We start from the raw sequence: 23,386 nt of genomic DNA, 5'->3' as shown, positions 1-23,386 counted from the left end.
AAAAAAAGTCTAAAACCCGCCTCACTATAATCTCATTCTTGCAGGGCCGGCCCTGGCCCAAAGCGAGCAAAGCCTCGCTTTGGGCCACCAAAATTTAGGGGCCCCCAGGTGAGGAAAATTAAGAAAGGAAGCAAATTGGGCCAAACCAACAGCACATGGCGAGTGGGTTACGATAAAATGGGCCACTGATGTGAAACACGCTAAAGGCTGGGCATCCTCTTTGTATCATCTAATGGGTGGGCCCTCTTTTTGTTGTAATTTACTTGATGGCCCCAAACAAGTGGGTCCCACATAATTTACTTCATTAGGGTAAGAAACACCTGAGTCCTCACCATCTCACAGTGCCTTGTTTTGTCTGTCACCGGTCTCCACTTATCTCCCACTAAACATAATAATATATACGGCCACTTATTATAGTGTTACTTAATCTGTGTCATTTACTTTTTTGTTGAAACATTCTCTTGTTCATAGAAATGCAATTAAAATGCTAATTTTTCGTAAAGAAATGCACTACAATGGTCAGTACATGGCATTATTAAGGCCATATAGTACAACCAAAAGGACTTAAAGTCCAACAAACATACTAAACAACCTAAAACCCAACAAATTTATATTTTTATTATGATCATTATTGTTTACTGATAAAGAATTTATTGTAACTGTTAAGTGAATTTTTTTTTATGTTTCGGAGATTTAATTATTTTTATCTACCAATTCAATTAGAAGTCTTATGAAGTTGTCAAGTATTGGATCCCTTCATGATAAAATGAGTGAAAAACCCAAAAATCTAGACCCTAATAAGAAAAAAACCCACTCAAAAATAATAATGTCAAAAAAAACCCATTTTTTGAACATTTTTCAAAATGTTCACAACATATGTAATTATGTTGTTAACAAGACAACATATTTTTTTCATAATTCCATTGTTACCCTTACATGATGACAACATATATCATTGTGTTGTTATAAAATGTTGACAATATCTATAATAATGTCCCGACTTATTACAAAATGTTGGCGTCATATATAATTATGTTCTTAACAACATATATAATGTATTAGTCAAAATATTATTTGTTCGTTAACGAATTTGTTAAATACAAAGGACAATATGCATAACGTTTTAATTTTTGTAAAAGACAAATAAAAAAATGCTTTAGTCTTTATATTTATGTCGAAAGCAAAACAAAAAATGCGGAAACCATTTATTTTTTCATAAGACAAATCAAAAAATGTTGTAGCCAAAATGTTTGTGTTAGTTTGTCTATGTAAAATGTAAAAGAAAAAAATGCGAAATATTTTGGCAAAACAATGTCTAAGCAAAAACGAATTTGTTCAAAAATTTACAAATTGTTGAGACAAACTAAGATTTGTTCAGAAATTTACAAAATTGTTCAGAAATGTTCAAAATTGTTTTTGACGTTGATTTAGGCGGAAAATTTCATTTTGAAGGGTAAAATTGTATTTTTACCTACTGGGTTTTTTCCTCATTATTATTTAGTAGTGGGCCTGATTCTCTTTAACTTCCCCATTGTGGGCTTTATAATTACCGGCCCCTCTTCATTGCCAACATTCTTTTCTTTCAATTTTTTTTTTTAAAATGGACTCAAGTACATCACATGAAAAATAATGCAATAAGTTCAACAAATACCACTTCAAAGACATCTAGGGCTTTAAGGGTCATATAAAGACCCTGAAGACCATTCCGTTGGGCATGAGACGCTAGGAATGGCTCATGAGAACCCTATATTTCTACTATTTTATTTATACCTAAGTAAGTAAATTATGAATTTCCCACTTTCATGTGAATCGAACTTGGGACTTCCACTATAGAGAGTGAGTGGCCAACCACTAGACCAAGTGGTGATGTGGTTCCGCTCTTACGGCACAAAAACTGAGAGAAATTTTTTGTGTAAGTCAATGTTAAAATATCTATATTATCGCAAGAGTTTTGAAAAATCTGAAGGAAAAACAATATTGTTACACCTCTATATTTGGTAAGCCTTTTAAGGGGGGCCAAAAATTTTAAACTCGCTTCGGGCCACTAAAAACTCAGGGCCGGCCCTGCATTCTTGATACGTGAAATGAAACATAGCAGTGTGTTTTTATGTAATATAATTTCTTAAAATATTTAAGTTGTCGAGTAACACAATCTAATCATCTCCTCTTTAAATAAGGTTGTTGTTTCTTGCATGACATTTACATTTTTAATATATTTAGTGCGTTACTTACCTAGCTTGATTATTTATTTAAATAAAAATGTACCTAAATTACTATCAAAATAAAGTGTACAACTTTTTATAAGAAAACGTGATCATAGATGGTCAGTCACCTTAAAAATCAAACAAGAAAAATAAAATAACATGAATATATATACACCCTTAGAATGTTGATCAAATGTATATTTTGTCCCTAAAAAGTAAGAGTCGTTTTTTCCTTTCCTTTGTCTTTACATTTATATTTAAAATTGTGCAAGATTTTTTTTTCAGGAAGTTGAACTAAATTACCTTTAAAATATAATTAAGAACATAATGAAATTTACATATGTAATTCGTAGGATCATTCAAAGTATATTAAACAACAATATATCTTGACTTGAAAAAAGAAATCGTCCAAGATTGTCGTTTTCAAAATTTGGTAAACTATAGTGTAGAACTTACCTTCGCTTTTTATGGAGTCGATCCACAAGAAATTTGATACAGTATATTAAAACATAATGAATAAATAGATATCGTTAGATTTATTTATTTTATGTGGATTTTTCTTTTTAAAAGAGCCCCCATAAAGGAAATTTTCTGGCTTCGCCACTTACTATTGAGATCCTTCAATCAAAATACTTCTCCAATTTAGTTTCTCAAGCAGGTAGAACAATATTAATCAAATCTATATTAGGTGTCTATTGTACTTATACTTTCAGTTATCAGAAAATACCATTACAGGTTATCAACAAACTGGAACAAATTGAGAGATGCTTCTGGTGGGGTCATACACAAAATGAGAAGAAAATTCATTTCGTCAACTGGCAAATTATATGTTCCTCAAAGCAACACGGTGGACTAGGGATAAGAGCTCTAGCAGAAGTAAATGACTCACTCATTGCAAAATTGACTTGGAGATATCTTACTAATCCAGACGCCACATGGGTGAAAATCCTAAACTCGAAATACATTAAAACAGGAGATTTCTGTCATGCAGGTAATCGATTGGCTTCTTCCACCATCAACCAAAATCAAAATCAATGTTGACGGAGCTTTTGAACCTCCTTTAGCAGCGGCAGGTGCTATTGCTATAAATGAAAATGGAGTTATCTTAGGTACTAAATCCACCAGATTCCAGGCGGTGTCGCCCCTCCACAGCGAAATGATAGGATTCAGATTAGGGTTTGAACTCAGTATTGAGCTGGGTTTGGGCTTATATATCTTAGAAGGGGATTCGAAATCAATGGTGGATATGCTCTCTGAAGGAGATTGTGTGTTACCGTGGCGCTTATCTAGGGAATTAGGGATGCTGCGGAATGACATCAGGAGTAGCAATGTGGAGTTACAATTCTGTCCCCGAATTTGCAATTCAGAGGCTCATCAATTGGCTAAATCTGCATTACATCCTTCGACTTAAGCTATTTGCTTTTAGTCCTTTCAGTTAACTTTAAGTATTCCTTGTAGCCTACTGTTACTTATGATACTTGAACATTGTATGGTTACTGAATATTTTATTTATGAAAGCTATTATCAAAAAAAAAAATACTTCTCCAATGAAACACTCAAAAAACTCAACATTTACTCTAATATTTTATTTTAATATATAAAATGATGATGTGGGTCAATTGAGATACAACAATAAATGTTGAATTGAGTTTTCTTTTAAGTATCTCACATTTATTGTTGTCATATCATATTGAGATTCGAATTGAGTGTACATTGGAGAACGTTTTTAGTTAAAAACTCAAGTAATTCTAAGTATCGAATTGAGTTTTTCAAGTTGAGTGTGGCATTGGAGATGCTCTTATGACGTATTTTCCGACGCGACAGAACTATAGCATATTACCCCGTAATTTTTGTCATTTTCGCCCATCACCCTTCATATTATAGTTGCCTATTGGTAAACTTGCAAGGGTATTCTTTCGAAAAAAACTTGCAAGAGTACATGACCACTGGACATGACTTGTGATTTTAGGGGCACTCTTTTAACCTGTCTACTACGTGTCTATATCACGCTATTACTGGGGGTGAAATATGGGACATTTTTTGCATTTTGCGGGTGAAAATTTCGGACACCCATGGTCTTTGTAGTTCACTCGGTATTTGTTGGGTTTTGTAGTTCACTCGGTCTTTATTAGGTTTTGTAGTTCACACCAGTAGATCACATTCAATTCTGAAAGAAGAAGATGAGTACGAAAAATGGTTAATTTTTTTTTTTCTGAGAGACGAGTAGTACGTTTGTATATTACAACTGTCTCACATGAGAGAGTTGTGTGTGGATAATGTCCATAGGTTTGACTCCATCCAATTTGAAATTGTCTTTTTTTTTTTTTTGTTGAACTTACTATGCATTAATTAATTAAAATGTTATTACAATATTTATCAACTAAAATACAAGGGTCATTCTTCCACTTTTTGCTTCTATTCTTCTTTCTTGCCCATTTTGCTAGCTTGTCTGCTTGTGAGTTGAGTTCCCTTCTGGTGTATTTGAATTGAACCGCATCGAATTCTTTCCTGATTTCTCGTATTCTCCTGATATGGATTAAAGATTGCCAGTGCACCGAGTGATGTTTATTATGTATATGGTTGATGAGATTTATGTTGTCACTTTCTATTATAATTGACTTGTGATTCTGTTCTTTCGCTCATTCCATGCCATATAAGATAGCCATAGCTTCACTTTCTTCGCTATTTCTTGCTCTCGAGGATTTCACTTGAGCTTCTATGAATTTAGACTCTGCATTATGAGCAATTAAGCTAATTCCCGTATTAGATATTACATTCATAAAAGATGCATCAACGTTAATTTTAATGTACTGATTTACTGGTGGTTGCCATTTTTCTGTGTGGTTTTGTTTGTTTTTCTCAGGTTTTTTGTTGCTTTTCGGAAAAGTTTTTATCATTCTGATGATCTGATGAAGATCATTTATTTCATGCTGGAAACAGTGGTCACATCTCACTTTTGAAATTGTCTCCTCATGTGGAAGGTTTGCAAGCCTAAACTGGATGTCGTCTGCAGGTATGAAGTTCTCCTTTGGGATGATCTCCATTAGAATTTTGTCTCTGAACCTGTGAGTCTTTTAATCATTTGACGTTTAATCTCCATAATCGAGCCAACTGCTACGTGAACGTGAGTAGGGCATAAAAGGCGTATTTTAGCTTTTTAGAGGGTTATTTTTTCATATAGCTCTCTAATTTATGACAACTTATCACATGGTCCTAAGCTTGTCAAAATGCCTAAACACCCCTTTTCTCCAAGGTTTAAGTAATTTCACGACTTCCCAAAATCACCCCTTCCTAATTATTCATCTCTAACATCCAACAGTTTCTCTCTTTTATTTCTTCATCACCTTCAAACTAAAAAAAAAAATATTTAAATTTTTTTTCAGTTTGTCTTCCTCTTCTCTCATATTATTCTTTAACTATCTCACCGGTTTCTATTTTTATCTTGATGCAGATTATAATGGACCTACCATCTAAGTCTAGAGGGGCACACGACCAAAGAAGGAGAGGGCCTCAGGGCCACGAATTAGGTCTGAGTTTGAGTGTATTATTTGATTAAATTAGGATTAGTATCAATGAAGGAAACTAGAGTTTAGTAAATATCTTTTTCCTAGTTCGAGTCTATCTAAAAGTGTTTAAACCATATAAAAGGAAGTCTGGTATGTCCTTGTTATTCAGCTTTTTCAGACATTATTAATCAAGCTTCTCGTATTTCCCTTTATTTGATCAATTATTCAATCTAGTATTAGTCTTCTTAGTTTCCATTGCGTCCACATCGCATTTCTTCATCATCTTCACGCTAAAAAAATGTTATTTCTTTAATATTTCAATTTTTTCTCTTTGCTCTTCCGTTTCACTCATATTCATCTTTCTCCTCTCTCATCTCTAATTTCCCATCTCAAACACTACTCTCTTTTAACTCTTCCTCACTTGCACAAATCCGGTGAAACGTCTCTTTCACTGAAACCATTCGTCAGCTACGGAGGTGATCCTCCCTTCACTGAAAGAAGGGAGAATTTCCCCTTCATCAGGAAGGTAATTCTCCTTCACTAACGAGGTACCTTCTTTGCTTGCAATTGTGAGGGAGGGGGGAGGGAGAGGAAGGAAAAGGTAAAATATATTACAGTTTAAGTCTTTTAGAGAAGAGAAGAAATGAGGTAAGAGAAAGATTACGACGGTGGACATATTATTTCCGGGGAATAAATTGTCTAGGGAATTCATATTTTCTCGTACGGGGGGCATATTATTTATTAACTCAAAAAATAACTTGATCAAACATTGCCCATAATCTTCATCTTCTCTATCACCTTCACCACTACAACTTCCCACCACCACCATTCCGACCACCATTGCCACCTCTTCTCTCTCATCACTTATCCTCTCTCACTCACTGTTACCCACTTTCTCAGTCTCTCCCTCTCTCTCTCTCTCTCTATTGCCCTCACTATCTATGTCTCTCAATCTCTCATTGTTTCTCGATTGATCTCTCATTGTTTCTCGATCGATCTCTCATTGTTTCTTTCTCTCTCTTTCTCAGACACTGTTCCGGGGCCACAAAACGTTTCTTGACCCTGACCATTTCATGGCTAAAGGTTTCGTGAGTGTTATCTCCATAGAGAGATTTATACAGACCGCAAGAGAGGGAAGGAGAGACAGAGACTGCGAGAAAGAGAGATAAAGACTGCGAGAAAGAGAGATAAAGACTGCGCGAGAGAGAGAAAGAGAAACTAATCTACAAAGAGATATCTCTACAACGAGATAGATGAGAGTGATCTACATTGAAAGAGAGAGAGAGATCTAGAGTGAGAACGACATAGAGATAGTCGGTGAGAGCGAAAGAGATAGTGAGAGAGAGAGAAAAAAAAAATGTGAGACAATGGGAGATAGAGCGAGATAGTAAGTAAGAGAACGAGAGAGAGGGGGGAGGGAGAGATAGAAGATGAAGATTATAGGGCAATGTTTTATCAAGTCAATTTTTGGATTAAAAGAAAAATATGTCCTCTACATCGATGTTTATTGACTAATTCTTTATGCCCCGGAGATTTTTTTTTATTCCCCAAAGTTGCATCCTAAAGAATACGAAATGCGAAAAAATTCTAAAAAAATGATGACGATGGTAAAGAAGAAATTGAGAAGACATCAGTGGATAGGGGTGAACATTGGTTGGATAATCGATTTTTTGAGCCTATCCATAGTACGGTCCAAAGAGTTCGATTATTGTAAATCTCAACCCGAACCAATCCGTTCATGGTTTGGTTCTGTTACCGAACCAAACTATGCATGATCAGTTTGGTTCGTTTAGATAACCGAACCAAAGATTAAAATTTTAACCAAGAACAAAATTTCAAGGTTTCGACTTTAAAACCTGCTCCAATTATACTTAGAAGGTGTTAAAAATTAGTATTATCTCGCAAATCATTAAGTCTACATGTACTTCATCAATTTGACATAGTTTATCAACATTTGAGGAAGATAAACAATTGAATCTCCACCATCCATCATGTATAATTATATATATTTACATATATAATATATAAAAGATAATAATAAATGGTTCGGTTTTTTAGGTTATCGTCAAACAAATCCATGTACCGAACCAAATCCCTTGGTTTTGACCTTTTAGTATCCGAACCAATTTGGATAACTATAGAATCGACCCTCAAACCGCCCAAATATGTTTGTATCGGATTGGTTTGGTCCGTTCGGATACTAAATGTACACCCCTAAAGTGGAGAGGTTAAAACAAAGAAATAATCACTTATGTGTTACTTTCGAAAGTAGTTGATTCTCAATGAAACAATAGATGGAGAACAAATGAAAAGAAGACCACCTCAACAACTCAAGAAACTTTTGGGGTTGAACAAGAAGTTAGTCATGAAATAGGGATGTCATATAAAAAAATAATCCTTTTTAAAAAACAGTTGACAAATTTAGTGGTTGGAAAAAGGGGATAAAAAGAAACAAGAACGACGTGCTCCATTCACGGATCAAAGAGTAGTTGTTTGACCTAATCAAGAAAACCAAAATTAATAAACAAAAACCTCATTATTCTTCCAGTTTCTCTTCGATCAGACCCCAATTTCTTCTACTAATTCGGTATAAGATCCGTCATTAATGGAGTAGAATAAAAGAGATCTGTTTTTGATTCGGTAATATCAGTCTAAGAAATCATCAGATTTAAGACTCGATCTTCATCCGAAAGAATTAGACTAAAAATTTTGATCGGTTCGTTTGAATTGGGTATCAATCAATCAATCAGGAAAGAGGAAAATTGAATAGTTTAATTGATTGAAGAACAGAGAAAACTTATTAGGATGAATCCGAGACAGTTCTTGTTGGATTAGAGAGAGAGAGAGAGAGAATTGATTTCCGATCTTGAATTGTCATAATTGTAGAAGAGATAGAGAGAGAGAGAGAGAGAGAGAGAGAGAGAGAGAGGTGGATTCAGTATAGCAGGGAGATGAGTAAAGAAGAACAGGTAAAGTTTGATGATGAGCAACTAGCAGAGCTCCGGGAGATATTCCGGCAATTTGATCGGAACAATGACGGAAGTTTAACACAGCTTGAGCTCGGATCACTTCTCCGATCACTAGGATTAAAACCAAGTTCAGATCAACTGGAAACCCTAATTCAAAAAGCTGATACAAACAGCAATGGCCTAATTGAATTCTCAGAATTTGTAGCACTTGTAGCTCCTGATCTTCTCCCAGCAAAATCACCTTATACAGAAGATCAACTTAAGCAATTATTTAGAATGTTTGATCGTGATGGAAATGGGTATATTACAGCTTGTGAATTAGCTCATTCGATGGCGAGATTAGGGCATGCTCTTACAGCTACAGAGTTAACAGGGATGATCAAAGAAGCTGATACAGATGGAGATGGACGTATTAGTTTTAAGGAGTTTGCTCAGGCAATTACCTCTGCCGCTTTCGATAATTCTTGGGCTTGATATTGGTGTGTCATTTTTTTTCCCCTTCACCTATGATCTTCTTGCTTCTTTCTGCTTTTCGTTTTCTCTAAAACAGTAAGATTCAAACTCAAGTCTCTCGTGACTCTGGTGGAACGACGTATATGTTACCACTCAACCAAAGCGATGTGTTTTATGTGTTCCTGCATGTTTTTCACCTTTCAATTTTCTTGCCTTTTTGTTTTTGATGATTAAGGATCATAAGTAGAATTAAGAAATAAGAACACAATTATCTAGAGATAAGTAAATGAAGCAATGGAAGATTGGGTTATTGTTTCTATGTACATATTGAGTGTTACGGAAAAAGAAATTTCGTGCAAACTCTTGGCACAAATTTGATGTGGTTTCCCATGATTGGAGCTTCTAGCGATTTGTATCTACTTCTGCTATAATTATAGGAAATCATATCGGGTTTCTGTCTAAAGTCTGCCTGAAATTTATTGTTCCATTGTAGAGAGACCGATTTGGGAATTGTGAATGTAAATAATGTCACTTTCTAATCTCCATTTCTGCAATTTATTTCCCTATTACTATGAAGGAATCTCTGAATCAAATCATTAAACAACTACCAATTCTGTTGTTACAAGTAAATCCGACGACTTTAAATGAACACAAAGAGTTGGAACTCTTAATTTGCCTAACGAAGTTGCAGATCGTTTTGGTTTTTCTCTCAAGGAACAAAAACCACAGAAAATATTCTCTTCCAAACCACTCAGACCAGGACTCAAGTTTTCTCACATTATCACCAGTAGTTACAGTCTTACAGACCTCCAGCCAATTTGGTGAGAGCATAAAAACAAGCATAGTGGACTCCACCATTGTTGAGAAAGAGCTCAAAATAAAAATCCCGAAACAACTCATCGTTGAACTATGAAAATCATGAAAGAACGATCACCAACCGACTTCCAAATTCATATGGAACCACTAGTCAAACAATCAATTAAGACGTCAAACCCAAGTTTAGAGTTATCCATCGCAATTACACTTCTTGTTATGTTTGCAACTTTAAAGCGGTTTTAGACTAAGAATGAATTGGATCAACAATAACATTTACAAAGAAGGATATAGAAATTTATTTCCACTTCAAAATTTCTATTTAATCTCATTCATATCTCCAATATGTCGTTTCAAATGAAGTGAACAGAATGAATAGATTGAAATGGGCAAGGATGCACAATAACTCAAGCACTTTTTTTGTTTGATTTGATCATCACAATCCCAATAAAGATACATAACAATGAGATAAGTGCCATACCGACAAAAACAGGTACCAAGATTGCAAACTCTTGTGGCAAGAAGTAGTTATGAATGAAGTGATCACTCTCCACTAACGGCTGAAATATGAGGGAAAAAAATCAGTTAGAGAGAAGGCTAAGCGAGTTGAAATGAACATATGGACAAAGTTTGGAACCTAAGTAATTTACTAACCAAGATTATAACCCAAAATGTGTAATATGTGAATATGGATAAGCTAATGACGGAAAGTAGAAAACCGACTCTTTTGTCTGATAATTCCATTGTGGTTTACAGAATTATGAGCTGAAAAATACAAATATCAAACAAATCAATATCGTCATAAAACCCGATTAAATTCAATAACATTATTACCAAGATCGTTGTTTGATATTGTGAATGTACACCAAGAAAGTGAAATTTCCAAAAAAGTTCACATAGAAAAATAAAAAGTAATAAAGAGATTAATCACGAAAGTGCCAAATTATGAGTCTGGCGCATATACACCCGGAGTCATCATAACTGCTCAAAGCACATATAAGCACCCGCATCGTTACCAATTGAAATGAAAATGCTAGTCCTGAAACACTCGTGGGGTATGCAGTTATATACGCAAGATAACGTTTCAGTTTTGATAAAGAAAAGAAAGATCAAACAACAATGTGGATCGATAACTGTTTTTATCAACATTCAGTAGCTAAGATTTTTGTAACAAATTTGAGGAAATCAACCAACTACCCAGGATGAGTCTGTGGGTGCTTCCAACCATTATGGCTAAGATACTGAATCTAAAATTCACAAAATCATACAAACTTCTATAATATCATAAATCTTACAGTATTGCTAGGAAACAAGAAATTCCAGACAACCTCTAGGCAGAAATCCCATATGGCTTGCCATGATTAGAGCAACGGATTCAGTTGTGCTAGGGAACAAGAAATTCCAGACAGACTCTAGGCAGAAATCCTAAGCCCAATGTCGCTTCCTATGATTTGTATCAACTTCCGCTCCAATCATGGGAAGCCACTTCGGATTTCTGCCCTAGAGTCTTCCTGCAATTTCTTCTGCCCTAGCATATTTCTAAATCTTAAGTTCCCATTCCCGAATTATAAAAGAAATGTTAATTCTTTGGTATTCTAATCTTTAATTTTTAAGGGTATTGGTCAATTTTGTTTTCTAGGGCAAAATCAAATTGACATGAGATTTCTCCCAGCAAACAGAATTCATATTAAACTACTAACTGTATATAAACTACACCCTTATATCAAATTAAAATGGATTTCGCAGTAATTATATGATATCTCAGTTAACAGAGAGAAAAAGAGAGTACAGAGAGAGAGAGAGAATACCTGATTTACTGACAGAGTCACCGGGTGAAAGATTTCCGGTACACCATTTGACGGCGAGATTCGGGAGGGGCAAAGAAACAAATGATGAGAGAGAGACACCGGAGTCCGGAGAGAAAGGAGCTGTAGCCGGTGCGGAGGACATATAAATCCGCCCTGATCCGACCCGTACATTTTCACTCTTATCCCGTAGATAATCACAATTTGAGATCACACTCAATAATTGATGTGTGTTACACCTTTACCCCCTCCACTGACGGAACCCATCATAAGGGTGATACTTTTTATGCGTTTTCGCACATTTGTTACTAAATAGAAACAGAAAATTATACAACGGTTTAGTCTATTGAAATGTAAACAACAACAACCTACAAAGTCACATACACTTTCACCGTTATTAGCTCTCTCTCTTTCTCTCTTTGTAATCTATCAAATTGTGTTGAAGAAAAGATGTGACTATGAGGCATGCAATTTGATCTCACACGTTAGAAAGCTATGCACGGAAAGTCACATACAATGTTGCATATAGGAATTTTTGAGAAAAAAAACTCCATGCATGTCTAAGTCTTCTTCTTCGGCAAATTTGAACAAAAAAAATCCTCCTTGGCAAAGCCAAATGTGTGTTTCTTGCCCTCTTGAATTTGTTCAAGAGAAAAAAATTTAGTTCAAACTTGAACTTAATCATTAGTAATTTGTGTAAGAGGTTCTGACGCCACTGTTGAGTTATGATCCATTGATCACACTAACCAAAATTTTAGATATCTTATATTTAGCATTAAACTAACAATCTCCCGCACATTTCAATAATGAATCAAACTAGACTAGAGGTCACCTATACCTTATGTTGAATCCTCCCCAAATTCATGATAAAAAGCATAGGTGCTCCATAAAAGTTAATTCCATGGAAATGTGTCCAAAGAAACCACTGTTCATATAGACCTAAATTCTACAAGGGTCGAGTTGTTGAGAAGGTTGTGATAATCTTCGGGACATCTAAGATTTGGGATGGAGAAATTTTGGATGACCCCTAACTCTTCTTTTTCTCTTGACGCTAGTCGTCAGACTGTTATTGTCGACAAACGTTCATTAAAATGAATTTTTTTCTCATACCAGATTGGTTGTTCCTGCTAAAGGAATCTTTCTCCAATGAACGACTGACAAAGAGAGAACAGGGGATTGCGTAATCCTCATATATTTCTGCCAATATTAGAAGGTGGAAGCTTATTTTAGAAGCCCAAGATCCTAGACTCCTAGAGAGATATTTCAACAACTTCACTCTTTTTTATCGTTGAAGAAACAACTTCACTCTTTAGTTTAAGGTGCTTTTATAAATCCCCACTTCCTTTTCTTGTTTTAGGCATGTCATTCTATGGGGGCCGACCTTTTTACCTATTTGTCTTTGGGCGCTCCAAGCACTCTTTGACTTCTTCCTTTTCTTTTTCATTCGTTTTTATTCAATTTGTTAGAATATTTAGATTTCTTCTTGTTTTGTAAAGGTATCATTTTAGTTTGTTTATTGAAGAAATAAACTAAAGAAATGCTTCTAAACATCTCAATTTCTTATTAAAAATCGATTCTTAAAATCCAAAGTTTTTTTTAATGATGTTATATTTTAATCTAACTTTTGAAGTATTAAATCCTTTAAAACTGTTTATCATCGATTCTAAGTTGATTTTGAATGGTTTTAAAGTGATCTATAAATAGTATTTGAGTTTATGTGATCTGAAAATTTTGAATAGGCTGGTAATAATCTGAGAGATGTCGGAGTAGAACTAATCCGAGACGACTCAAAGTTAGCAATAAGACAACTTCTTTCTCTGTCTCATACTGGACAGTTCAAGCCAAGAGCGCCAATAGAATGTTTCGATCAAATTTCTTTGACCAAAAGACAGAGGGCATACCCTTTAGTTGTGCGGGTATATGGTATTTTCTTGGTGAGTACCTCAACCGCCTTATGCATGTGTGACATGTGGACAGCAATGATCGCCACATCACGTGGACCAATGTTGCCTCCACGTGGGCTCCTTACTCTGCCAATGTGCGGCTGTGAATAAAAAGCGTAGAAAGCAAAGTATACAACGCCAATCACGTAAAAATCTAGAAGAAACATACTACGCTCTTTGTCCACCACGTATAGTGAGTGAAATGAGATACACTGAATCATTTCTCTTCTTCCTTTAGCCTTGTTGTAAAGCTCCTGCGCCGTCAGATAGTTTTGTGATACCTTCGTTCGAAGCCAGCTGTCAGTTTGACTTGCGGCACAAGATTCTCATTAAATATAGATAGACCTACTAGCTGAACAGCCTGGGTCACTCCCTGCCTGACCGACTTAGAGTAATACAATTAGTATGTTTTTGTCTTTTCATATTCTTTGATGGAGTGTGAAAGACACGCTAGTGGGTTCGAATTTTGGAGCCAACCACAGCACGAAAAGTGATGGAGTTGGTCCGAATTAGGCAGGTTACAGTCTGATCAATCAGGGTCGACCACATCATTTGTTGTATGTAAGGAACAAAAAAAAAATTAAGTATTTTGAGTTGTGATAATTTGACAAACTATCGCCTACAACTTCACTTAACCAAACTAATGAGATTAACCATTATTCTAGCTGAATCTCGTGTGGTAATGCAAAGAGATTCTATGTGGTCAAATATCTTGGCGAAATTAAGTAGAAATATATTTATTTTAAGTAACATAAAATTTAGATGAAATTGGGATTGGGTAAGTAGAGACATCATCATATGCGCCCATAAGGCGAAGGACACGGTAACCAGGTGGGAACAAATGTGGACACAAAATAAAGAATAGAAAATGAAGCTGTACAAAAGAAACAACAAGATTGACAAAAACAGAGCAAGTTTACGCGTTTGACAGAGTTTCTCACTTTCTCTCTCTAGAAATTCTCTCTCTCTCTCTCTCTCTCTAAGATATCAAATCCAACACACAAGGTTTTCACTTTCTCTCTAGAAACTCTCTCTCTCTCTCTCTCTCTCTCTCTCTCTCTCTCTAAGATATCAAATCCAACCCACAAGGTTTTCCTTCTCTTTGACGCTACACATACCGCGTCTATTTAAACATCACAAAACAGAGAAATATATATATAAATAGTTGAATTAAACGTCTTTCTATGTATTCTCTTCTACACCATTCACACCTGATTCATGAATTCACACTTGCTTTCTCCAATTTAAAAACCAAACCCTAGCTAGCTAAAACCTAATCCTCATTCATCAAAACCTAATCCTCCTCCTCCTCCATTCCTCCTCAATACCCAACTATCTTTATTAAATACAATAACCTTTACAACATCCAATCTTTTTCAAACCCTAGCTAGCTAGCTACCTAGTCTTCTCTAATAAGATTTAGACTTCAACTCCCCTTGTCTTCATTCATCATATATATAATACAAATTTTTAACTCTTCTTTCTTTTCTTCTTCTTCTTCTCTGTCTGTATATGAATGTTATCATGGAAGGCCGTCTTCATCATCATCAACAACAACAACAAAGTAGTATGAGCATAGAAACAGGAGGAGACAGGGTACCTCAATGGAGTTTCCAAGAGACAAAGGAGTTCTTAACAATTAGAGCTGACTTAGATCAAACTTTCATGGAGACTAAACGCAATAAGCTTCTCTGGGAAATCATTTCTACCAAAATGAAAGAAAAGGGTTATCTTCGAAGTCCTGATCAATGCAAATGCAAATGGAAAAATCTTGTCACTCGTTACAAGGTTAGCAAATGGATGTAAAATCTGCTTTTTTTTAAATGAAGTACTTGAGGAGGAAGTCTACCTTCCAAACCCTAATTTCTTAACTCTCTCTAATATATCAAATTGTGTTTGTCTTAACAGGGGTCTGAAGGTATAGAGACAGATAGTACCAGACAACAATTTCCATTTTATAATGAGCTCCAAACTATATTTGCAGCAAGGATTCAGAGGATGGTATGGCTAGAAGCTGAAGGTGGAGGAAGTACTAGTATGATGAGAAAGAAAGCAGGAACATCGCGATTATCATCCGATGACGAAGATGATAATGAAGAAACTGATGAAGATCAAAAGGTTGTTAAAAAGAAGAGAAAAGGTAAAAGTACAATAAACCCTAGTAGTAGTAGTGATAGTAGTAATTTACAACAAGTTTTAGAAGAGTTCATGAGGCAACAAACTCAAATGGAATTACAATGGAGAGAGTCTATTGAGGTTAGAGAAAATGAGAGAAGGATTAGGGAGATGGAATGGAGACAAAGGATGGAAGAATTAGAGAATGAGAGGTTGATAATGGATAGAAATTGGAGAGAAAGAGAAGAACAAAGAAGGATGAGAGAAGAAGCTAGAGCAGAGAAAAGGGATGCCCTAATTACTGCTCTTCTAAATAAACTAAGACGAGAAGACCATTTATAGTACATTATCAGTCGATCGCCATTCTCGATTGATATAACCTGTTGAAAAATGATGGAGAACAAAAACTCTAGATTGACTCTAAGCAGAAATAATATGTGACTTGATGTGATTGGAGATTCAGTGAATTAGAATCATGGAAAGGGTGAATTGTAGCAAACCACATATAATCTCTGTCTAGTTAGAACCTGTCTACTTTTTCTTGTGCCCTAGCATTACTCTAATCCGTTCGTTTTTTTTTATTATTATTTATGTTCTTTTTAGTTAGGATGTTAATTACGTAGTTTTTTCTTTGTAAACTCATTTTGTTAATTAACGAGTTCTTTTTAATTAGGTTACAAATGATGAGAAGATATATGGTGTTTAATTATGTTCTTTAAGTAGTTACAATTTCTTTTTATAGCACTATTTAAAGAGTTGTTTGGCGTTGGGATTAAGCTAACTAAATTAACATTTTCCTTCTGAAATTTGCTTTTTAGCATCTTTTCCATGCATACTTCCATTGATGAACATTTAGTCTCACTCAAAGCAATAAGGGGAGTACTATTCTAACAAGTGGTGTTTTTTTACTCTCACACGCCGGCGCGTGTGTGTATATATATATGTATTGGGATTAGGTGACGTGTAATGCGTGTGGCGTTTAAAGCTATCATGGGGAGCCTCACTGTGGTTCCTCTTCTATTCCTGATCATCCATACATTGTTCTTAGATCCCAATGGCCCAATACTTTCAAGGCCCAATACTTTCAAGTTGCAATAAACAAAGGCGTCAAAGGTCCACTACTTTTTAGTACAGTGGTTAGACACTCCCACTCATGACCTGCCCTAGGCCCAAAGCAGACCAAGCCTTGATTTGAGCCCCAACATTTTAGGGGCCCCAAGATTTTTTTTTCTTAACAAAAAAAATTGGATCCTAGATTTTTTCAATAAATTTTAAAGGCACTACGGTACAAGAGACTAACACTAATACTTTTATGGCCCCCCAGACAACTAAAAGATTAACATTGGTAATCCTAGTTTTTTCTCTGTAATGTAGTAATCCACACCTTGCACATTGTAATTATTTTATCACTCTTAGTAATGATATAATACCTAATTCATAAAATCCTAATTTATGTAACCCTATTTATGGATTATTTGATTAATTCATGTAATTGTTTTACTCTTATTGATAAACAATACTATAACCCTAAACGCTAGAACTTATCAATGTCAATATCCATGTAAATTCATGATCAACAAACTAAATACCTGATTCATGATTATGAAATTAGTAATCAAGTCTTAATTCGGGTGTCTTATATACTTGTATGTGTAAATATAGTGTGTTATGAATTTTATTTATTGATTAATCGATTTATCCTGTAAAAATCTAATCAACTTTTCTCAATTCTCTCTAATTTGGGCATTGATAAGTTTCTCAAAAAAACTAAATAAGAGTGAATTTAAATTTCGAACTTTCTATGCATACGTAATCCTTATTGTCTTTCTTAGTGAAGATTAGGAAACGCAAGAAATAATTGGTAGAAATCAAAGAAATATTTGGTATAAACTAAAGATGTTTTTCAGCAGGACCTTAGGCCATTATTAGTCAAATTATGAGAAACTTTTTGGTACAAAAAGGTCTCAGACTCTCACAAGAGTTATTATTCTGAGTTTTTTTTTTATAAATATGGTAGACGGTTATCTTGCATATTATACTCGTTTTGTTATCAACAGTAATAAAGATGAGATAGAATGTTGCTCGTATATCCAATATTAAGAATATTTACGATACTTAAAGTTTCTATCAGTAATACAATTTTTTTATTTCCACATATTATAGGGCCACATTTTTCTGAGTTCGCTTTGGGCCACCTAAAGACCGGCCCTGCTCCCTCTTAAGCCCATAAGATCTTGGGATCGAGTCTCGGTAGAAACGGTTTGACATCAAGATTTATCTCATGTCTTATGGTCTACTTTTTCGTGTTCCCTACCATTACTCTAATCTGTTCATTTTTTTTTATTATTTATGTTCTTTTTAATTAGGATGTTAATTACGTAGTTTTTTCTTTGTAAACTCATTTTGTTAATTAACGAGTTCTTTTTAATTAGGTTACAAATGATGAGAAGATATATGGCGATTAATTATGTTCTTTAAGTAGTTACAATTTCTTTTTATAGCACTATTAAGGTCAATTAAAGAGTTGTTTGGCGTTGGGATTAAGCTAACTAAATTAACATTTTCCTTGTGAAATTTGCTTTTTAGCATCTTTTCCATGCATACTTCCATTGATGAAGATCATAACAACTTGATTAAAGCTCCTATGAACTAACTTTTCATTGAAATAAAAAAAAAAAAATATACCTCCCGTTGATGAACAATAAGTCTCACTCGAAGCAATAAGGGGAGTACTATTCTAACAAACTCCCTCAAGTGGTGTTTTTTTAGTCTCACACGCCCGCGCATGTATATATATATATATATGTATATGTTAATATGTATTGGGATTAGGTGACGTGTAATGCGTGTGGCGTTTATGAAAGGATTCCATCAAAATTTAGTAGAATGTATATATATATATTCTGCAAAACCTCTAGAGTATGAATTCCATTCTGAAAGGATTGAGCCTCAAAACTTCCAAGCATGATTACATGAAAAGGAAATTATATTGGTGAGCAGTAGCCTCTCTCGATGCTATTGAAGAATTTGTGACATTGTGGCGTGAGGATCTGCACGTTTGGGTTATTTTTGCTTGCTAAGGTAGTTGCAATAAACAAAGACATCAAAGGTCCACCACCTTTTGGTGCAGTGGTTGGACACTCCCTCTTAAGTCCGTGAGATATTGGGATTGAATCTCGGTGGAAACAGTTTATCATCAAGATTTGTCCCATGTCTTGTATGGTCTTTAGGGCCCATAATGTCTTAATTGGTGATTATAGTGCTAGACAAGTAGGAGATTGAAGGAAGTGTCATTCGATCAAAATGTCAATGTGATCATTTTTAAGACATGATTAGTGAAGGAGATCATTAAGTTTGGTTGTTTTAGAGACTGTAATGTTTAGCTAAAAATCAACCACGAACTACGATTCAATCAATCGATTTGCGACTAAAAACGACTGAATCGAAAAGCTCAAGTGTAACTTTTTAGTCAATGCATCAAATGAATACAAAAAGAGGTCATTTCAGTATTTATACAAACTCAAGAGGTTCAGCGGGAAGTTTTTCATACTTTAGGGGGCAAATAACACCCCCACCACCCCACAAAAAAAAAGATTTCTACTGATGATATAAACAGTAAAACTAAATTTAAAACCCAAATTTTACCAAACTACCTCCCAAATACTGAAATGAGAAGTTGAAAATAAAAATTTCTACCATAATTCCAAAACATCAACCATAACTCTAAATTGAGAGGAAACCTTCCTAGAGTGGCTACAAATAATCTCTTAAATTTGCGACCGTTAATGGATAAATTCGAGCTTTAAAGCAGTGAATTATGATGGTCGAAGAGAAATGGTAGAATAGAAATAATCAAATAGAGAGAGATCACAAGCCTCCACAACCATGATTCACATTGACTCAGTAGATGATGAAGGTGGGGATGGTGATGGTAGTGACCTAGAGTACATTAGATTCTTGGAGCTTTAATTAATTAAATCATCTCTCGATTGACACACACATAATACATAATCTGATTCTTTTCCTAAAAAAAATACAAGGATGTACTGAGGGAGGCGCCTTTAGAACTACGTGCATATTTAGTGTAGCGTGACCCACATGATAAGCTACCTGCAAGTAAATGCAAATTTCGATGGGAAGTGTTAGAGGCACAACTAGTATCTCTCTATGTATATGGACAACTCCACGTTGCACTAGAGAAGTAAAGAAGAGAAGGTGAGATATTCAAACTTCACTGCCAAAGAGAATACATGAAAGGGGAAATGAGAAAGCTAAGGCCCCCTAAGAACTCTCTCTCTCTCTCTTTCTAACTCACAATCTAGGGTTCCATGTACTGTACTTATCAGTCTGTGCTACTAGTGCATACGTATAACCACAGTTAGCATTGAACTAGCGAAGGGTTCACCTACTAGCTAGAGTGGCTACTTAAAGCCTAAGTTCAATTCTTGGTAGAAGTACGAATAGATAAGCTTTAGGCTTCATAGAATTGATCTTTCACGTGCCTTCTTAAGACCGAAGGTGTCTTTAATGATGGTATGAATTATCTAATTCTTGATGTATGTATGCATATTGTGTATTCAAGACGTATCCATTCAATGTTGGAGTCCATGTCTCAGAAAAAAAATATTTGCCATGAATTTTGGCCCTAATTTTTGGTAGTCTCACTTATCCGAAACATGATGAGTTTGAGACCATAAAATGTTAAAATCCAATTCTTGGTGGAAACTCCATTGATATGAAAATGATTTGGGCGCTGCTTTCTCACACTCCGTCCAATTCTTTTTTGTCTCTAACACGAGCAGTCGATGACAAACCATCTCTATCCGGCAACAGTTTATCTTCTCGTAGTATCTAGTTAACATGGATTTGGTCCACTTTCAACCAAGTCAAAAAGGTGTGAACCATACATAGTAAATCAAGTAAAAAAATGATGTGTGCCCATTGTAGAACTTATTGGTGCCCCTAGATTTTTTTCAATTTTTGACACGCCTATAACAAATTGAAGTTGTAAATGAAATGGGGTGACCAACCCCTTGATTCAAGAAAAAAAAAAAAAAGACTTGATTCAAGAGCTATCTTTTTTGTCAGGAACTTTTGTCACATGTAATGTGTAAACCTTGGATTAAAAAATCATTGATCTTGATCAAGATAGACTCTTTGAATAGTTTCTCCTTTGAGCTTAAATTAAATATATTTTTCTATAAAAGAAAAATGTGAGACCCCTCTACCACCATGCCCTTTCTTGGACAGATAAATAAACTATGAAAAAGTATGTACTTGTAACACAAACCTATTCCATAGAATATTTTAAAAGCCATTCCCCAATCCCAACTATTTATTATATTATATTGAGTGAAGGGATTTTACATCTATAAACTCATTAAATACTCATTCATCCTTGTGTATAGATTAAGAAAACTGCCAACTTTGACCTGATCCAAAAAAGCCTCCATTAAATATAGTATAGTTTTTTTTTATGAAAGTAGGCATATGCCTAAAATTTATTTATTAAATCAAAATATTGGCTTTATCCGTCGCCAATGGACTTACAATACAATTAAGGGTATTAGGAACCTCCCAAATCTGAGTTACATTCTCATTAAGAGCAAACTTAGCTAATAAGTGAGCAACTTCATTAATCTTGCGCGGACAATATTGAAATTGAACGTTTTCAAAAATTGCAATTTCGGATTGTATTTCCGATACTACATTCCTGATCCTCCACGGGGGGTCTTCATCTGATTTTGAACAAGCTTCAGTCACAACCATTGCATCTCCTTCGATAACACAATTCCAACTATGTAATGATTTCGCTCGAGCAATGGCTAGTTTAGCCGCCATTGCTTCAGCTACTAATGCGTTCGGAACTGTGATGATCTCTGTGCAGGCTGTAACAAAGTTTCCCTCATAGTCTCTACAAACTACTGCAATTGCCGCAACCCCTTCCTTAAACGCCGCATCAAAATTGAATTTCATTGATTCTAAAGGAGGGGGAACCCACTTCACCAATTTTACATGGTCAGATATTCTCACCTCGATTTCATGATTAGGCTCTGAAAGTGTATATTCTCTTAACAGGTTCAAAGCTTGAGTGACAATTGAATTTATGCACGGAGTCGTACCCTCGAACACTTTCTTATTACGAGCTTTCCACAAAAACCAACTCGTATAAACTCTCAAGTGTATAGTAGTCTCATCCTCATCTCCCAACAACCAACTTACCAAACTAGTCTGAAAAGTTTCTCTATATCTTTTTCTTTATTTCGTTAATATAGGCATGTGTGAGCTTATTATTTTATTTTTAGGAGATGGACTTGTTAGTTATCGAAGATGAGTTAGAAGACAGATCCAAAATAGTTCATTACGTCCATATTTATCCAAAAAGATAAGTGTTGATCAAAGTCTTTCGTATCATCACACATTTAATTAAAGAACAAACTCTTAATTATCTTTTTTCTTTACTTGTTTCTGCAAACAGGTGATTTCATTTAATTTTCAATCTTCTGAGAGAGAGAGACATAGCGTGTTCACGATACAAGGAGGTGGTCAGTTTCTAACCAGATCCGAGCTATCCAGTAATATTAACATTAGCAGCTTAGTTATGGGTTGTTTCGTTATACCCCTAAGTATGGTACAATAGACAAACTGAGTTTACTGCTTACATGAGAATGGAGATGTCCGGGGTAATCGCATAACATAAATTAAGGAAATCAATATCCTTAATTTAGTCTAGTACATCAACAGTATATACTGTGTATAATTTGTTTCTATATTTAAGTTGTCTATTTTGTGTATATATTGTAATCTTCTCATATCAATGAAATGATCTTGACTATTATTTTCCCTCTACATGGTATCAGCCATCACCATCCTCTGATCCCTAAAACCTTCCTTCCGCCGCCCTCTATCTTCTTCTTCTGCCATGGCCTCAACCGATAAGCCCTCCTCTATTCCTCTCCATTCTCTTCTTCACTTCATTCCCCTCAAACTCACTGCCTCAAACTACCTTGCTTGGTCCCATCAAATCTCCCCTGTCCTCTCTATGCAACATCTCTCCGGTCACATAGATGGCACCACACCACAACCACCCGAAACTATCCTCTCTGAAGGTAAGGCTGTTCTCAATCCGGCTTATCCCACATGGCTGGCATCTGACCAATCGGTCCGACTTCTGATACAATCATCTCTTTCGGAAGAGGCCATGTCCGAAATAATTGGTTTATCAACCGCTCGGCAAATCTGGCTTGCCCTAGAAACTGCTTTCAGCAACAACTCTATTGACAGGGTTCATACCCTTCGTGACACGCTTCGGCAGTTACGTAAAGGCTCCTCCTCTGTCTCTGAATATGGTCGCAAGTTCAAGTCTTTGTGTGACCAGTTGGCTGCTATTGGCCACCCGGTGGACGAGATCGACAAATGCCACTGGTTCTTATGTGGTCTAGGTGCTGCCTACGAGAACTTCTCCACTACTCACAGGGCACTCTCGGCCTCCCTCACCTTCCGTCAACTCCTCGCCAAAACCGAGAATCAAGAAATTTTTCTGCAGTCCCTTCACGACACCACAACACCACAGGTTTC

General features: G+C 35.4%; 3 protein-coding genes across 3 annotated transcripts; 2 read left to right on the top strand and 1 right to left on the bottom strand.

The window, feature by feature from the left end:
- Positions 1–8,126: 8,126 nt before the first annotated feature.
- On the top strand, positions 8,127–9,673 carry LOC147565412 (putative calcium-binding protein CML18). The gene has a single exon (XM_086651898.1). The coding sequence runs from the start codon at positions 8,662–8,664 to the stop codon at positions 9,151–9,153; it is 492 nt and encodes a 163-aa protein (XP_086508024.1). The 5' UTR covers positions 8,127–8,661; the 3' UTR covers positions 9,154–9,673.
- Positions 9,674–10,220: 547 nt separating this feature from the next.
- Positions 10,221–11,873, bottom strand: LOC147565411 (dolichol-phosphate mannose synthase subunit 2-like). The gene is made up of 3 exons (XM_086651899.1): positions 11,754–11,873; positions 10,600–10,710; positions 10,221–10,505 (listed from the first exon to the last, which is right to left on the bottom strand). The coding sequence occupies exons 2-3, from the start codon at positions 10,687–10,689 to the stop codon at positions 10,353–10,355; spliced, it is 243 nt and encodes an 80-aa protein (XP_086508025.1). The 5' UTR covers positions 10,690–10,710; positions 11,754–11,873; the 3' UTR covers positions 10,221–10,352.
- Positions 11,874–14,848: 2,975 nt separating this feature from the next.
- Positions 14,849–16,489, top strand: LOC147565410 (trihelix transcription factor GT-3b-like). The gene is made up of 2 exons (XM_086651897.1): positions 14,849–15,481; positions 15,602–16,489. The coding sequence occupies exons 1-2, from the start codon at positions 15,206–15,208 to the stop codon at positions 16,148–16,150; spliced, it is 825 nt and encodes a 274-aa protein (XP_086508023.1). The 5' UTR covers positions 14,849–15,205; the 3' UTR covers positions 16,151–16,489.
- The last annotated feature ends 6,897 nt before the right edge of the window (positions 16,490–23,386 follow it).

This window comes from Eschscholzia californica, unplaced genomic scaffold (genome assembly GCF_041429995.1).
Source record: "Eschscholzia californica isolate CP2 unplaced genomic scaffold, dmEscCali1.0.p SCAF_1, whole genome shotgun sequence".
NCBI classification, from domain to species: Eukaryota; Viridiplantae; Streptophyta; class Magnoliopsida; order Ranunculales; family Papaveraceae; genus Eschscholzia; species Eschscholzia californica.
The sequence above is the reverse complement of the archived record's forward strand: the minus strand, read 5'-3'. Positions and strand labels throughout refer to the sequence as shown.